The sequence below is a fragment of the Dromaius novaehollandiae genome, chromosome 12 (assembly GCF_036370855.1).
Source record: "Dromaius novaehollandiae isolate bDroNov1 chromosome 12, bDroNov1.hap1, whole genome shotgun sequence".
Classification (NCBI taxonomy): domain Eukaryota; kingdom Metazoa; phylum Chordata; class Aves; order Casuariiformes; family Dromaiidae; genus Dromaius; species Dromaius novaehollandiae.
Window position 1 is genome coordinate 11,488,097 of NC_088109.1, and position 17,672 is coordinate 11,505,768.

Genomic DNA, 17,672 nt, shown 5'->3' on the forward strand with positions numbered 1-17,672 from the left:
ACTAACTATTAACAACTGCTAACAGTGAGAATTGTTGAATATGTGAATTGTTGTGTGAGAACTCATGTCTCATAAATCTAACAGTTTACGAAACTGTAGCTCCCAGGGATAATCTCTTTTGCAACTAAACCATCAAACTGCTGCTTTCTATTACCTTCCTATGTAGTCTAGATTTTATACTTTGAAGTTCTCCACATTTGTTCAGCTGCTTACTTTCACATCCACCTCATGACACACAAAAAATCCCAAACTCTCAAAGGCTATGGATTTTTTTTTAAATAAACATTCAAATGAAGCTATTTATGGCTCCCATGACAGCCACGACAAAAATCCAGACTTAACCATAGATGAAGACTTTGGGATAGCTCACAGCAGGTATTCCACTCCAATTGAAAATATGCATTTATATACTCTCAGTCCTGTCTATCAACTGGCAGCTGCTTTAAGACAAATAGTTTAAAAATTCATGTGGTGCTTTAGCAACTTCTCACCCTCACTCAAGACCAGCAACAGGCACTACAGGGAGCAATGTATATTCCTTGTTCCCTTGGTGTACAGTCACTTCAACGTGTGCTCAAACACAGAGCAATAAAGGACTCTGAGTCTACTTGGGGACGTGAAAGCAGATTTCTGCTGTCAAATCAAGGCATCTCTTATGCAATAGATATAGTTGGTCTGATTTTCCTCCCAGATACATAGGGGTTTACACTGGCATAATTACCTTTAGTAGATTTACTGCAGATTTATTCCTAAGTAAATGGCAAATAAGGCCCAATATTTCTTCATATTTAAAGATTAAGCAATGTCATGCCATTTTTTGTTTGACTTTCCAAGAACTGCTTTACCCCATTCTTTTTATTCTACTTTGATCTTAGCACTGTGTCTGGTTAGGTGTTAGAAATTAAATTCAGGTGTACTAGAAGGAAGTGATTTAGATTAAGATTTCATTCTGAAGCTGGGTGTATTCTACTCGTATTCAAACATACCACTGCTGATTCTACCACCAAGAAATACATGCTACTTGGCAGCAATAAAATTATCGAAGTAATCTGACCAAATTGGCACAACTAGCTCCGACTACATCTGGTAATAATATGAAGGCAGAAATATGAAGATAATAATTTTCACATATCTTAAGCACTAATTTGCATTGTATATTCTTAAGACTTAGAACTCTATACTTTCACAAAGCCAATCAATAAGAGTTTCACTCAAAAGTGAGGGGTGATGCTTTTCCAAAAGTGACAAAATGTCCAATATAGTAAGGTAGGGACTCTAGTCACAGATTGCTCAGGAAGGCTGACAGCAATGGAATACCACTGGGAAAGCACAGCTGCCAACATCAAGGAGCTGTAATAATGCAGAAATTAAGGTGTTTGATTCTATGGCAACAGAAGAATAGAAATTTAATACAGTACAAAATTGGTAATACCAACAGCTAATACAGGACTATATTTTTCATTTTCTTTAGAAAATGTCTCTCTTCATTTCCAGATACAGCAAACGTGCATACATTAGATCAAGCTACAGATCAACTATAACTGCCTGTCCTAGCAAGGAGGTGAACAAGTATAGTAGGACATACTTTTTCATTTACAGTGGTCAGAATGGCTAATCACATTAACAAATCATTATTCACCATATCGCTAAATATTTCATACATCACACTATGCAGAAACATTCGTCTCTGAATCAAAACAGGCTCAAAATCATACACAAAATGCACCATTTCTGAATCACTCCAGATTTAAAATTGTCCTCTCATGGATTTTACTAAAAATAATTAACAAGCTGAGGAAACAAATTCCTAGGAAATATTTAATATTAAAAAATGAATTTTAGTTTTCTAAATGAAAGGTAGACTTTTATAGGTAAAATATGCTATAAAGGATTTAAGTATTATTATCAAAAACCTGGCTGCATAATGATTGAAACAGTATACAATAACCATGATACACAATCATGCTTACTGACTATTTAGATTCAAAACATATAATACTTTGCATATAGGCAATATTAGTAAAAGTCAAACTCTGTCCGAGATTTAGTTTTTATAAACCAAAACCCAGGAAGAACGATGCACTGATTCAAATGTAAACAAATAAATAATATGCAAATTTTTTATTTGCTCACTTGTGTAAACAAAATCCTCAATTTATCTGAGCAGTAGTAGTTACAACTTTGAGATACTTCTAGCATTAACAAAACTCTGCCCAAATGAGTGGAATCAACAGGTGCTTCCTCTGTGCACATAGTATCAAGAAGTGTATATAACATTTACAAATACAACAGCCTGATGGGATGCACAGCTCCCAGACTTCACAAAGGATTATATTGAAGGTGACAACTTATGTATCTCAACAGAAAAAAATGTTGAATAAACATCCCTACCAACATTGGTATAATCACAGCCATGTTGTGTAAAAAACTCTATGATATACAGAATAAACCAACTGTTGCTTTAGTTAAATTACCACTTGGCAACATATTCCCAGCTTGTCATCTTAGATATTCCGAAGCTAGAGCTATGCTTTTAACATACATGTATTTATTCTACTGTAGAATATGTAAAAAATGATAATCTAATATAATAGGTCTAAATTTTGGAGTCTGGCAGTGAGTCCTTCCTATACTCAGTTACAACACGCACAAAAATGACTGATGATTCGGAGAGGCAGCCTGCAACATGTTCGTATGACTCCCCTTTACAATGTCCATCTCAGTCAAGGCTAAGAAGTCACCCATCCTACCTGCCCAATGCACATCTCAGTTAACTGGGTGCTGGGAGCTTGAAAGTGCCTGCCAGAAGAAGATTAATCCGTGAGATATACAAGCCTTTGCAACCTTTTTCTTCACATATCAAGTAGTACTTTTTCAGTTCCACTAACAATCTCTTATCGCATAATCTCCCAAATTAAATGATAGGTTCAAAATACTCAGTTTTCCATAGAAGGGGTACAAAGGCAGTCAAATTATTTTTAATCTTTAGGATTTTAATATACAGTTAGGATTTTCAAACACACAAACAGGTTCCTTTGTTACTCCTTCAGAGGACTGTATTACTGGTGCATGAGCTGTACCAGTCTGATCAACTGCAGTTTAACCCTGCATAGACCTTGCTTCTTGCAGTATTTTCTAACAAATAAGTGAAGGCAATCCCAAAGGATAGATGCTTCCCTCTCATATTGGGCAAATAATTACTGTCAGCTGTAAAACATGTTTGTAGTTTCAGCCACCTATATAGAGACCTAGAGACTCTTCTGAATTTTTCCAAATATCTGATATCAAACATTTTCAGCCATTTCATGAATTTGTCAACTGTCCTTGATGGAGTGGAGATCTGCTTAGACACGATTAGTATGAACAGACCTCCAGATAAACTTAACACCAAGACCAGGTGCAGGTAACACTTTGCTTATTTGAGGCTCGTCAGGTCTATAATTCACAATATACACAACGCATCTGATATTCAAAATCATTATGTTTATAGAACTGGCATTAGATAAAACAGTTTTCAGATTTTATGATCTCATGAATCTTCACTTGAGGAATTTGATTATTTTCTCATGTAAAGATAAGTACTTACTTTCCAACTGGCTCAGTAATCAGCAGTGTGTTATCCACCTATCCTCCTCTTAAAGTGATGACTTGACCAAAAGAAGCAGCTGCAAGCAGGTCATCGGGGGAAAAAAAAACCCCACAATGTTGGGCTTCCAGCTTCAGTCAATAGTAAGTTAACTGGAAAGGATACTAGATTCAGTCACACACTGGAAGACTTTAATGACTGTGGATTTCAAAGGTCCAAGGACTTACCTAAAACCCATTATAGATGTGGTTTTAGGCTGAACATTCAAGTTGGCCTCACAAAGTTAACCTACACTAAGTCACATTTTTAGAGTGCTTTTTCATAGTACTGTAAGAACTTAGAAATGTAATGTGTGAAAAAAAATAGGAAATGAAAAAAGTTAAAAGGAAAGTGAAAATGATCACTGCTTCCGATTTTCCTGACGTTCTCAGTGACTAGTGAACAGGCTAAGAGCATCTAAATATATGCACTGATCAGGCTTGAGTTTTATCTGTATTTATTCAGCAGGTCTCAATTTGTACCATGGGCAAAGTTTAAGTGTCCCAAGGTTGCACTTTATTACAGAGTCATTGGAGATCCATTTTTATGATAATGTATTGCTAAGAAAATTTCCACTATACTCTAGTTTTGCGGAGTAAGAACATGAAAGGTCATGGTGCCCTGCAAGCAGAACATCTTATCTGACCTTGCCTTAGACCTGTTTTTCGTACGGAGTTGAAGATCTGCAAAGAAGCCAGTTTAATCCAGCCAGTAGTACAAAAAGTTGTTCAATGGTAACACCAGAAGAGGTGCAAATCAGCTAATGAATAATTAATTATAAGAGGAACTATACAAGGCTGGCATGGAACTATCTCATACTGTAACACAGCAAGGGGACTGGTAGAACTAAGAATCATGGATAGACCTGGTTGGTTATGTAAACTAAAGTATTGAATATGTAACAACTTACTATCCCTTAAAAGTTGTAACAAAAAGCTGCTCGGGGTCACTTCTTGGGCTCCCAGCTGAGAGGCACATTACTGCTAGCAAGAAAACTAAAAACTTAGAAATCTGACTCCTGCTGCTCGTTACTGGTCTCCGCAAATGAAAAAAAAAGAGAACAGATAATTTTAACAGTATTGCAATCGATGCTACTACCCTGGATGAAAAACTGTCTGTATTTAGTTTTATCTCACTTTCAGACTGCCTTGTCTAATTAACGTTATATGATGCAGCAAAGCTGCAGCCTTAAGCAGTCAGTGACACTTAATATAATCAATACACTGAAGACTGTATATACTGTTAAGGCATATACTGTTAGGAAAAACATTTCTTAATATTATATACCAGTCAATAGTCATCATAGCAGCTTTGAAAATGTCATCAAAACCTGCATGTAATACCAGAGAGACTCCCCAATGTTTTAGCAACACTTGCAATCTGCAGTCAGAACATTGGTCTGTTTTGTGGAAGAGCTAAGAAATTCAGCATCTGTCATCTCACTCGCAATAAAATAAAACTCTGATTTGGTAATTTCAAAACTCCAATTCTCATAACAGTCTATTTACAGTCTGACAGAATTTGGCAAAGTTAACAACTACGTCCACGCCATCATGACCAGCTACTTTACAGAGATTTCTCTTGTTCTTTAACAATTTCATTGGCCTATCATGTGATTACAAAAAGGTACTCCCAACTGATTAAACTGTGATAAAATCAACTGCATCTTCTATTGGCAATGTGCTTGCACCTTCTATATGTTGAGATCAAATGAAACAAAATGGTCTCCTAGGTCTTCCTAGATCGTTCTGGATCCATAAGTTTCAGCTGTGGTGTTCTCAGCCAGAAAACCTGTGTCAAGTGGTAATACTGATACAAACTTCTAAACACAAGATAATACTCATTTGTACAGTGTATTCTTTATCTGACAATATAGAACTTTACTATTTTTAGAAGACAACTAATAGTAATGCATACAATCAACTGTAAAGGACATGCTAATTTAACGTGAGCTGGACAGTATCACCTAGTGTGCACAGTCCAGCCACTCCAAGTACACATTCCAATTATTACATTAGAGCTAAGACTTTATGACATTTCCTACAAACGTTAATTAGCTGGTAGGTTAGGGCCCTCAGTCATGTAGCACTTCATCAATCACAAAGCTTAAACTATTAAAGATGGAAACTGTAACATTTTACATGGAAAGTTGTGTTGCAAGTGAAAGTAGAATATTACATTACCCCCTTTTACATGGTGTTCTTTTGTTATAATCCCCACAAAAGAATTTCCATAAGCTGTTGTCCTAATATGATCCAGCAGTACATCCTTAACCCGTTCTTGTCTAAATATCTGCTGTTTTCAAAACAAAGGACTCATACTTCAGAGTATATATATTATTGGTTTTAAAATATCAGCAGATTCCTAATGGACAAAACTCACAGGTTTAGCCAACGTATGAAAAAGGAAGTTAGCAGCAAAAAGGGACATGAAAGAAGTGTCATCCAACTCAGTACTTCTGCCTTCCAATCTACAATTCAGCTGTATTCAAAGAGTTTGCATATTCTGGTAAGAAATACATAAAGATTTCTGAGGTCTGCCCCTCTGCATGCTAAAATGACAGATATGAGGTGTAAGACTAGCTTTGCCAGGTTAAACAAGGCTATTAAAACAGCATACCCAACTTTACTGGCACTAAAATGGAACAGTGGTGCCAAAGATTCTAAAAGAAAGAAATATTAAGTAATATTGCAGCACTGACATTGACATAAGTTTATTATTACTCCGTGCCAATCTACGTTGATCCAAATCCTCTAAGCGCATGCTGTTCCAGTGCTGGGCCTCCCTTTGGCCTGCCAATTAGGTTGAACAGTGTGGTGCTTTTCTGAATTTTGTCAAATACTACATCGAAACCACTGCATAAAAGGAAAATGCATTATTAGCTCATTATCTAGCCCATCACCTTTTTCTGCAACATGCTGCCTTATGTGTGTTCCTGTGCCATCCTGTAAGACCCCCCGCACCTTTTTTGCTGCCTCCACGTCTTTGTTAGAGAGCCCTCAACAGAACCACTTCCATCCCCCAAGCAAAACAATTGCACAGAAAGGAGAAGAAACAATTCCAGCTTTGAAAGAAAGCTTTTCTATTTTTTCAGAAATACACTTTTGTATTTTTGAACATGGCAGATAACATGTATAATGTATAAAAGAAAAAGAGTATGCAATTACACACTGCATTTTGCTAAGTTACATGTTCCTTCTTATTCTGTTTCAGGGCATTACTGACAGAGAGAATTTTAGGCACTATGTACAAATCCTCCCTTCTTCAATTACCTGAATGCAACCATTACAACAAATATTATTCTGGGCTGAGTGAAGAAAGATGCAGCCATCTCACCTGCATCAACAAATGATGGTACTGAAATAAATGGCTATTCACATATCCTTATATCAAAAGTAAATAAAAATAAACCAATATAAAATTTGGCCCTGCACAGAAAAAATGGAGACAAGCATTATAGTATTACAGACTAGAAGAATCTAATGTCTAGGGAGAACCTAGGAAGAACAAGAGTAACTCTTTTTAAACCAAACCCCTTTTAAAAGAGTTTTCAAGAGAGTAATAGGCAACTGTTGCCATAAAAAAAAAAGAAAAAAAAAAGTCTGTAAAATGGTCCATGTTGCTTTTCACTCGTTGAAACTGGCACATGTATCTGTTTCTAAATGCTCAACACAGAAATGACTGGCTGTCATAATTTGAAGTGAAAACACTAGTGGAAGAAGAAGTGGCTAAAAGACTAGAAGGAAATGACGACCAACAGCTAGAGAAATGCAAGAGACACATGCAACTCAGCAGAAAGGAAAGAAGGATAAAAGCATAATTAGATTCACATACAAGATAAAATTATGGCAATTAATATACATCAAATTTTTTTGCAACAAAATTTATTATCATATGCAGTTGCTGTAGGAAAATTACATTGTTAAAGCTGGAAAGAAAAGAGGTGCAGAGCATTCTATTTTTAAAACAGCATCTGCTAACAGATTATTTGAGAATCCTTGAGCAGTAACTGTTCAAAAATATTGCAAGAAGAATACCATAGCACTAAGAACAACTACTATACATACGCCAACATATTTCTGAAATACACATGACCGAATGAACAGTTTGCCTATATTCAGAAGGGAGCTGTGCTCCCCCAGACAGAACACAAAGATTCTGTGAGGTATGAATGTCCTGGGATGCATTACTTCATGTAGTGAGAATAAAATCATTCTTCATAGAGGATTTTTAAATATCACAGCACTAATGGCAGAAAAGCTTCTTGAAAGCAGTAGACAGACACTCAGTGAACAGCTGAACATCATCTGTTATACAAGCAAGTATCCTGGTCCAGAGATGGGATCACACCTGCTGCCAAGGGTGCTAGGATGCTCAAGGAGTCTAACCATGAGAACTCATGACACGGTAAGCACTGCCATGATATAATAAGCACTTGGGTTAACTAGAAAAAACAGAATTTACTTTTTCATTAAAACGTCTGGATTTTCATTGGTGACATACAAAATTTTCTTCTTAAGAGTTGTACACCAGTCACATCAAAAATAAACAGTGAAAGCATCCTTTATGGTATCATACTCTAAATTTATTCAAAAAACAGGGATGATCAGAGCAAGACAATGTTTCACTTAAATTATTCTCTAGATAAATCATCGTATATCCCTAAACATATTGGAAGTGAGGCACAACCAAACCAATGATCCAAAGCTTAAAATGTGACCTGAAGGTCATTTTAAAAACAAATTTTCAGAAGATGATATTCTTTTACCAGAAACAAAATAACAATATAACGATGATCTGATGTTATTTTGGCATGCTTAGACCTACATTTTATGGTAATGGGTTTATTAAAAATACTTCTGACAAGCAAATCTATACATAACTGATATGAGGTATATGAATTATTTTTCTTATTTTTAAAGCAAATAATCAACAAGGCTCATCCTTCTCACAGCAGAAAACATGAAATTCAGAATTCCTCTGGTGAAACATATTAACCAGGATAAAAACCTCCAAAAAATTCAAGTGCTATTCCCAATCCTAAAGAAAGAATCAATTTAGTATTAACTCTCACTTTACACTTAGTTCTTGGCAGGATTTACTTATCATATAGATCATACTAGAGCTCACTAGATCATAATATGCATTTACGCTAAGATTCAGTTAAGAACAATAGCACAGCTTGAAGTGACTGTTTTTATTAAGTTAGGCACAAAAGAGGTGAGACAATCTGCAAGCCCCAATAAAATAGCCATGATCTATTAAAAACAGAAAAAAAACCCAATATGTTGCATGTTCCTGAGTACAGAGCCATGACAGTGATGACATCCCTGTGATAAATTATATCCATCATGCAGTTTTGATCACTGAATGTACATTCTACTTACTGATCCATTTCCTCAAGATTTAAACAGAAGACCAACTGTAAGTTGTTGGTTTGCTTTTTAAAGCACAAAACATAAGATACATTCTTTTCTTCAAAATTCTCAAATGATATCCAAAATTAGTTAACATTCAGCACAGGATAAATAAAAGGCTAAAAGTTTGTTGTTTTCTACATCATCAGCGTTACTAACAAGACAAATACTCAAAAAGAGACTACAGAATAAGATTAAAGAGAACAGGTAGCTCATTCTAGTTGCGCTATGGGAGGGGGGACACCACCTATAGACTGACTCCCTGTTTTGTTTTTTTTTTTAATATTTTAAAAGTAATACATTCTAAGAAATAAATATATTCTCTTTATATGTGCCTCAGAAGTTTTACAACATATCTGTTCATCAGTGATTTTACCTTTTTCTGAAGGACATTAATTTTTCTTTCTTTTACTTCCAACATATCCTTCATATCTCGAATCTCTCCAGCCAGGGTTCCTTTCTCTTCTGTGAGGTCTTGAAGTTGTTTTGTTTTTTTATTGAGAAAGGTTTCTTTTTCTTCCAATCGTAACCTCAAGGCATCAACCTGGAGTAAGTAAAACAAACATATTTTGGTCTTAGTAAAGATGAATAGCACATTTTAGCTATTTCATCTAACTCTCTGATTTTTGTCACTTAAGAAATTTTTTATTTCTTTTGTATAGAGATTTTCTAAGCTTTTTCTCTGCTCAATGAGATTCCTTTCTTTTTAAAAATGTAATAAAAAATGAAAGCACTTTTAGCCCTAAAGCATTAATAGAAAGAGTAGAACAGTCAAAACTTGAAATACAACATTAAAACAGCCCTAACTTGACATATACGTAAATGATTAAACCGAAATCATCTTGACTTACTAAATATATAATTCACTGAAAACAGTATTCTATATCCTGTATTTAGTTTAACTATTAAAGCCATGTAGTGCACAACTAGGTACTACAGTCACCACACAGATGTGGACACAGGCCAGTAAACTGGAAACTAAATTATTTAAGAAAGATGCACAGCAAATAGGGAAATGATAAGGGTCTTCACTTTTCTCCAACACGCATCTTGTAAGTGTTTAATGAATGAGTGGGCCACCTTATCCTTTCTACAGTAAGCACAATTTCTTGTCAGATAAAACAAGGGATATTTCCAAGGGTTTTCCTAGGCAGAAGCACCTTCTCCACCATTCTTAGTAAAGAAACACCTAACAAAGTCATTATGCATTACCTAACTGCCTTTTCCCTTTAGAAAATAAACCCTACAAAATTCCTTCCAAAAAAATCAGACGTTGAGCAAGCATTCAAAGCATCCAGAGAGTGTATGTACCTCATTTTCTCATTTCTTGCTATATAAATGCTCAATAATGCATTTTTATTGTTCTCTTCACACAATTTCAACAGTTCTCAAATTATTATCAGGAGAATACTTGATGGTGGCCTGGAGAAAATCTGCAGGTCACTTGATGCTGGTTACTATTTGTATGCAGCTGTTTCTAGCTCTACTGCTAATTGTAATTAAAATCTTGGGTACTTGTAAAAGTTTGGAAGTAAGGAGGAAAAACAGCTGACTCTCCTCCATTACAAATAAGCAGGTGGTGGAGAAAGCACCAGCCACTTTCAGGGACAGTAGCAAAAACAGCATTATCAGAAAAGAGATTGATGGAAAAATGTTTCACATTTGGTGAAACAAGGAACAAAGGAGCAAGAAGAGGTAAAATCTAAATGACCAGGTACTTGTTCAAGGAAATGGAAAAGCAGGAACTGGCTCTTTGAAGAGTATGATCAAGAAACAGGAAAGTAAGAACAGTATGAAAAGACAGAGAAGGCCACAGCAGTAGACAAATATACATGATTCCAGGAAGAAACACAATAAATGTCACAAAGAGGAAAGAAAGAAAGAGCAAGACAACAAAGTGTAATTTTTTCAAGTTGATTTAACAATCCTACCTCACAACTGCAAATCCTAAGTGTCAGTTTGAGTGCTACCTCTCCACATAGGGTAATAAATGAGTCTGAATGGAAAAGGTGTTATCCCACTCAACAGTGAAGACAAGAGGAAGCAGTCAGTGTTAAGATGCGCACTGAGACAATCTTCAAAAACTTTATTACCACTGTTAGCAGCTTCAAAAAGGTATTCAGAGATTTTTTTTCATAGCTTCCTTAAATTAAAATGTAATAATGGAATTCCATCCCGGCAAAGCAGATACTTAAGTGCTCTTATAATGATGTGATGGTGAAGTGGAAGTGAAACCTTAAGATAAAATTGCAAGAGAAAGGACAGGTGGAAAATGAACTCTCGTAAGCTTTAAAGCTGCTGCCTCTTCTATAGTATAGAATAACAAGACAAGTAGAAATCAACACTGTAATTGTTTAAAAATCAAGAGATCCAAACTTAGATTGACTGTAGAATGTAGGGGGTCCAAAATACGATGCATGTAATCTATGCTGACCTTTATGTTTTGCAAAATGAAAAGTTATACATTTCACAAATAGAGCAAGAGTAGCACATTATTTGTGGAAAACATTTACGTGGAAGAGTGGGCTAAGTTGCACAGACAAAACAAAACTAAAGGAAAAAACTCAGAAATTAAACTGAATTGGAATATATCTCTCTTTAGTTCAAAACATATATCAATTTCTATGTCTAACTCAAAATATGCTGTTATGGTGAAAAAAAAATTCACTAAGCAAATGCCAAAGAAAGGATAACCCATCACATAATTCTACTATTAATACCTTTGTAGTCAAAAAAACCCAGAGATCCCAGTTCAACAGAATAACATGAAGAATATATTTAGGTTTAACCATCAGTACTACAAGAGTTGCACCTTACATTTATCAGTCCCTTCAATGAGCACTTCAACCAGATCATCCCTACATGCACATACCATTCAGAAATGCAGTTACAAATGAATCACTGAGCTGCACATCAGCAACAGAGCTGAGAACACGAGTGGGGAAATTTGGGGCAAAAAACAGATTTCATCATGTAAGAAGCTTTTAAATACTAAAAGAGATTTTTTTATGTAAGCCTCATTATTGAAAACAAATTTCTAAGTAAAATAATCAATAGAAAAATGTTATAACCATGAAAAAAATAGCATAATTTAGTGGCACATGCAATTTGATCCCCTCATACAAGCCCTTTCAAGAGCTCTTCTTCAGAAATTTTCACTTTTAAGCACCACAAGAGAACAAACCCAAGCCATTGTTAGTGCTAAGCTTTACGGATCCAATTCTGCATTCTTTGTGCACCCTCAAACTCCCAAAGTCAAGCCTGGGTTACAGAAATCAGAGTTTATTCTTAGTCAAATATTTCAGTTTTCCAGAAGGCTGGTTAACAAATCATAACTTACAGTCCAGGAGAGGAGATACTAAAAATACTGTTACACACCTACTACCACAGTTGCACTTTCCACGCAAAGAAAGAAGGGCACCATGTAGCACAGAAAGCATATAGAGTCAGTGTGAGAATGGAAAAATTCAAAGCAAAGTAATCAGCCCTTAGAATGACATTATCACATCACGCAAGGTAGAGAACTTTGATTAAAAACACCACAACCATTTGTTATTCCAAAGACAGGTCTCCTCGAACAGAGACCACTTGTCTGATGCTGTATTCCTCTACCGCTCTGAAACCAGGAGGTGTTCACGTTAAGTGGATCCACACAGGCTTGTTTTGGCTGCAGGTATGCCATTGAGAAGACAAGGCTGAGACTGAAAATATATGATGTGGCAATCTAAAATAATTCTCCATCTAGCAGGGAGTTAGTTGCAGGAAGTCAGACAAGTGAGAAATTTTAGATTCACTAATTCAAATTTCAAACATAAAAATGACAGAAAATGAAGAAGTAGGTTTTAAAGTTGACATTACCTGAAAATTCACAAAGCTCATTCATAATAAAAAGCTAGAAGGAAGTAAGTTAAAGGACATGAATGTTAGTTTAGCATTTTTAAGTAGTGCAGTTGGAGTAGTCAGAAAAGGCCATGTGTGTTAAGCAATCTAATTTTTTCTAGTTAATCAGAACATTATTAAAGTACAAACCGATCAGCAGAATCTGAATTATTTTTATTTATATTCTGAGTTTTGTAATGCTAAGTTTATTCTGAGCACAAGTCTTTGCAATGCCATTTTAAAAGTTGGTTTGGGACCAATTTAGATGATCTATTGAATCTCAAAATGCATGTTCTTCCTGCTCTTAAAATGGCTCACTGCTTTTCTATACACTGGAAAAAAGATTTATGTTCCATTGGATTTATTTTTAAAATTTTCACAGTATTAAAGTAATAGGTTATTGCAGCTGGTACACAGTGTGCAGGGCAAAATTCAATGATCTTTTAACTCTTGAAAAAATGGTAGAAGCAGAAAACTTTCAGACCTCTTTGAATAAACAAGGATCTCATCTGAAACTTATCAGCAGATCTTTGTAGTTATTCACTTATTTGCTGCACATCCTTAAGCAATCCCTTAAGTCACATCACAAAAAGTTCTGTTGGCCCTTAAGCAGCAGCTGAGAAGGTGGTCATAACACTGCAGCAGGAGCTCCAGAGGTGTTCTTCATCATTTAAGGCACAAAGTCTGATCTTCCAGATGCCACTAACCAGAAGTTTTAGAGTTGAAGAACCCCTGACAAACACCGCAGTGATACTGTTCCCTAGTGACTGAGAAACACGGTAGCCTACACAGTTGCTAGATACAGTTCTGCTTGGCTGAACCCATCTGAGCTGCAGTTTGCATCAACAGTCTTCTCTTCTCTATCCATCCATTCCCCACCCTAACAGCTGAGCAGACAGTTCTCACTCTTCCTCGCAAATTTCTTTCCACACCTCTCTTCACCACTGCCCACTAAATTCAACTCAGGGATGGGGATTTGGGGCATTAAAACTTGCAGGGAAAACAAGGAGGGGTGAGAGGAAGAGGAGGGGGCTCTGAAGTCCACGTCTGTGAATGAAAACCTCCATGCGGGGAAGGGAAGCAGAGCCCAGTCCACACCAGTTTCTCAGCCCCGGCCCTGCCCTCACACAGCAGTTACAGAGCACCGCGCGACTGGACCCAGAAGCATCTCCTTCCACCACTAGTCCGCTCTCCTACTCAGTAATAAAAAACAACATTTCCCAAAGGTGGGCTACAAATCCATGGAAGAAAATAAACGGGAACACAAAGTGACTTATACGTTATCTCTATTGCCTAAAGGAATAGATGCAAATTCCACCAAGAGGGACAAGAGACCATGCATGGTAGTTTTCTTCCATATAGAGAAGACAGACACTTAGAACACTGTAAAACCCTGCTCCACAGCAGACCCAGAACCTGTCTTTCCTTTTACTGGTTAGTTGTCAGACCAGGCACACAAAAGCCTTTAGGCTAGCACAAGGCTTATGCCTTTGGCTGTGCCACCGAGTGTCAGATACCTAGTCTTTCAGAATTATTGTTCAGACTGAATCTAAAGGTAGAAAGGGATTGTTTTCTTGTTAAAAGGCATAAATAGCTTACTCCAGACACATTCCTATGAATAGTTACACTTTATATCAATTCTTTCAGGTCCACGATAATTTTTTACATTTAATAATGATAACACACATCCTTAAAGCAGAACTACATTCTTCTGAAGAAAGCTGCACACAGGACTAAGATCTGAATACATTTAGATATAAGTAATATAATTTGTGCCTAGAATTTTGGCTTCCACAAGAGACCGACATTACTATGAGACTCAGTTTTCATTTAAGAATTTCTGGCCTTGAGAACTTCAAACAAAAGCTTAACAGTATGACTGAGGCACTGCCTGAGCTGCACCGCAGAAGTGTTCTGAAAGGTCTGAAGTGCCCAAGGAGTCCCTTCCGCAGCAGCACCGCTGCAGGCAGGGACAGCGCGAGTGTCGGGAAGGAAGGAACACAGCACGCCCAGCCATGCTCTTAGGCAACAAGTCCCCCGTTCCAGCCCCCATGTTTCCTACCACCCTTCCTCTCTCTCTGGAAGGTGAGAGCGGGCTTTGGCTGCTCCAGAGCCAAACAGGTCTCCCTTGTTGCTAACCCAGAGAGGTCAGAGGGGCTTACGCCCCGCGTTCGCTGTCTGAGACATTGACGCTTCCACAACAGTTCATAAGATCACTTCCAAGCCACAGCAAATCCAGTGTTAGCCTTAAGAGACTAAACTTTATTTCCCAGCCCTTTCTCAATGAACCACAGATCAGCAAGTGCTTGATCTACTGATCAAGTACTTGATCCAGCTGGAGTTTGAGTTGGGAGGAAAAGTCATCACTTCCTAAACTAGTGAAATAGAAACCTTTCTCAAATACGATGAGAGGCTAGCGAGCTGGGTTACTGACAAAGCCTAGTACCAATACGAAAAAGGGGGTTAAGACATGAGCTGATAGCAGCAGCCTATGTTTTGAATTTGTGAAGACACCTAGGCTGCAAAAATCCATGTAATTTCCCATGCCTTAGTCTGGAGCACAGAGATTCAAAACAATCTTTTGAAAACCATGTATTTTTCTACTTTTTATTAAAACAGCATCCCATTTGGTGTTTCCCTTCTTTTCCCCTTTGTGCAGACACATTTTGTTTTTATATATCATCAAAGCCAAGTACATTTGAGAGCTCAAATTAAAAACTGTAAGATCAGAGAAATGAGAATAGATAGCATGACTTTCAATTTGTGTCATGCTTTCCTCTTTACAAGTACAGGGACCATAACCACCTCCATTCTTCCCTCCCAGAAGCTATTTTATGTGGAGCTCAAATTAAAGATTATGTCCTGACACCAGTGACTGGAAGAAAGAAAAAAGCATCTGCCAGGTAGATATCCTTTTTCTTACATCTCCCCAAGCAGTGGTCAGATTTCTTGAGACTGATACAGCAGAGTGCTTAAACGCAAAAAGATCACCTACACGATGAAGCCTAGACATTTAGATAAAACAGGCACATCATCCCCCAAAGCAGCATACACAGCAAGGGGCCATTCTGCAATCAGTGCTCTATGCGAGTTCTCCCAGAGAGGCAGAACCCTGAGCGAACACTAATTTGGGAGACTGAATAGGCAGCTCATACTGTGTGTGGTCTTAGGTGAACAGATTTATTTTCTATTCACAGGAATGCAATGTGGAGGTTTACAAGAACACTGGTTATGCCAGTCATTTTCCCCTTCTCTACATTCTTGTTTCTGCCTCCAGTAATCATGAAGCAAGACTTTTACATTTCTCATAATGTGAAGCAAAACTACCTCAGCCTGAACTACATGCAACCTTTTACTATACAGAATCTGCTTGGTGCTACGCATGTATGACATCATTTCGTAGGTCAAATCTGAACCTCCAGATGGTGTAAAATCATAAAGCTGTTAAAGTCAGCTCCTCGGCTTGTGGAAGACAAGGAGCAAAATAAGCTACTTTGTGTAAAGCCAGGACGGATTTGCCAATAATATAAATTATCTTTATCTTCCCTGAAAATGGTACAATGAAATCACATATCCCCAAAATAATGAAACAATGAAGTATTCTAAATGTAGCATGCCAGTACACTATGAGAAATGTCTGCCATTTTGTTACTGCTCCTTTTACGTCTACTGCATTTTAAATATAATCTGAAAGGAAATAACATATGGCTCATTTTACAGCATCAGATATATTTTTTAATATATGAAAGGATAAGGATTGCTAGTGCACAAAAACCTTCTCTTTGGCTTTTCACTCAACACTATGTAATTTTAAGAGTCCTTATTTTTCTCAAGCTTTGGCAGTACATATACTAGTAAAACTTGGCAATCTAAAGAACACCAACATTTTCCACAAAAATAAAGCAAAAGCAGATCTGATATCTAACACATAAAGCATTTCAAAGATCACTGTCCAAGTAAATTGCTTTTTAATTTTGTCTAACTGATTTTTCCTCAGCAACTACTTATTTCAACTATTTCATATGATAAACTCTGTCACTTGCTCTGGAAATATACAACACTTTGTAAAACTTCAGAATTGGGCTATACTTTAGAAAGAAAGGAAAAGTTCATGTAAGCAACAAAAATTGCCAAATTCAAAGTCAAACTTTATTAATCTTCATGTCATCACTCACCACTCATGACCAGCTCCAGTCGTGACGTCTATTTCTTGAAGTCCCTTACTGTTAACTGTTTAACTTATATGCCGTGTTACATATATCATTTATGAAAGCATTTTTAATGTTATGGAGCTCTGTGAGGAAGTAAAACGTGAAGAAGCACTACTGTGTTTCACTGTTAAGAATTATTTATTTTACCACCATAAATAAATATATTTGCTGAAGTAAAGGTTTGGAGCAATTTGGAATTTACCAGTCAGGCACTATATATACTGTAGCACCGGCGAGTGGGGCAAAACAGAAGGCAAACTGTAACCCATTGGCAATCTCCCTCCTCATCCCACCTCTGCTCCAGCGGACGCTGCAGTCAGCGTTTGCCACCATACCCACGTACCCACGAGCTGGTCGTCTGCCCATTCTTATCATCACCCTCTCCTTTCCTGATGACCACTTACTGCCTCTACAGGGTTGTTTTTTTGTTTTTTGTTTGTTTTGTTTTGTTTTTTTTTTTTTTACACTTTTCGGGGCTACTGCTTGTTACCTTAGTGTATCATTAGAAATTCTTCAAGGGAATCATTTCAGTTAAAAAAA

The 17,672-nt window shown here is 36.8% G+C and overlaps 1 protein-coding gene across 2 annotated transcripts in view; it reads right to left on the reverse strand.

Moving 5' to 3' along the window:
- The window catches only part of ERC2 (ELKS/RAB6-interacting/CAST family member 2), a 492,995-nt gene that overhangs the window by 286,970 nt on the left and 188,353 nt on the right, over nt 1–17,672 (reverse strand). For both annotated transcript variants that reach the window (XM_064518915.1, XM_064518916.1), the window contains exon 8: nt 9,419–9,586. In XM_064518915.1, coding sequence (XP_064374985.1) covers nt 9,419–9,586 — 168 coding nt within the window. The remainder of the gene's footprint in view (nt 1–9,418; nt 9,587–17,672) is intronic.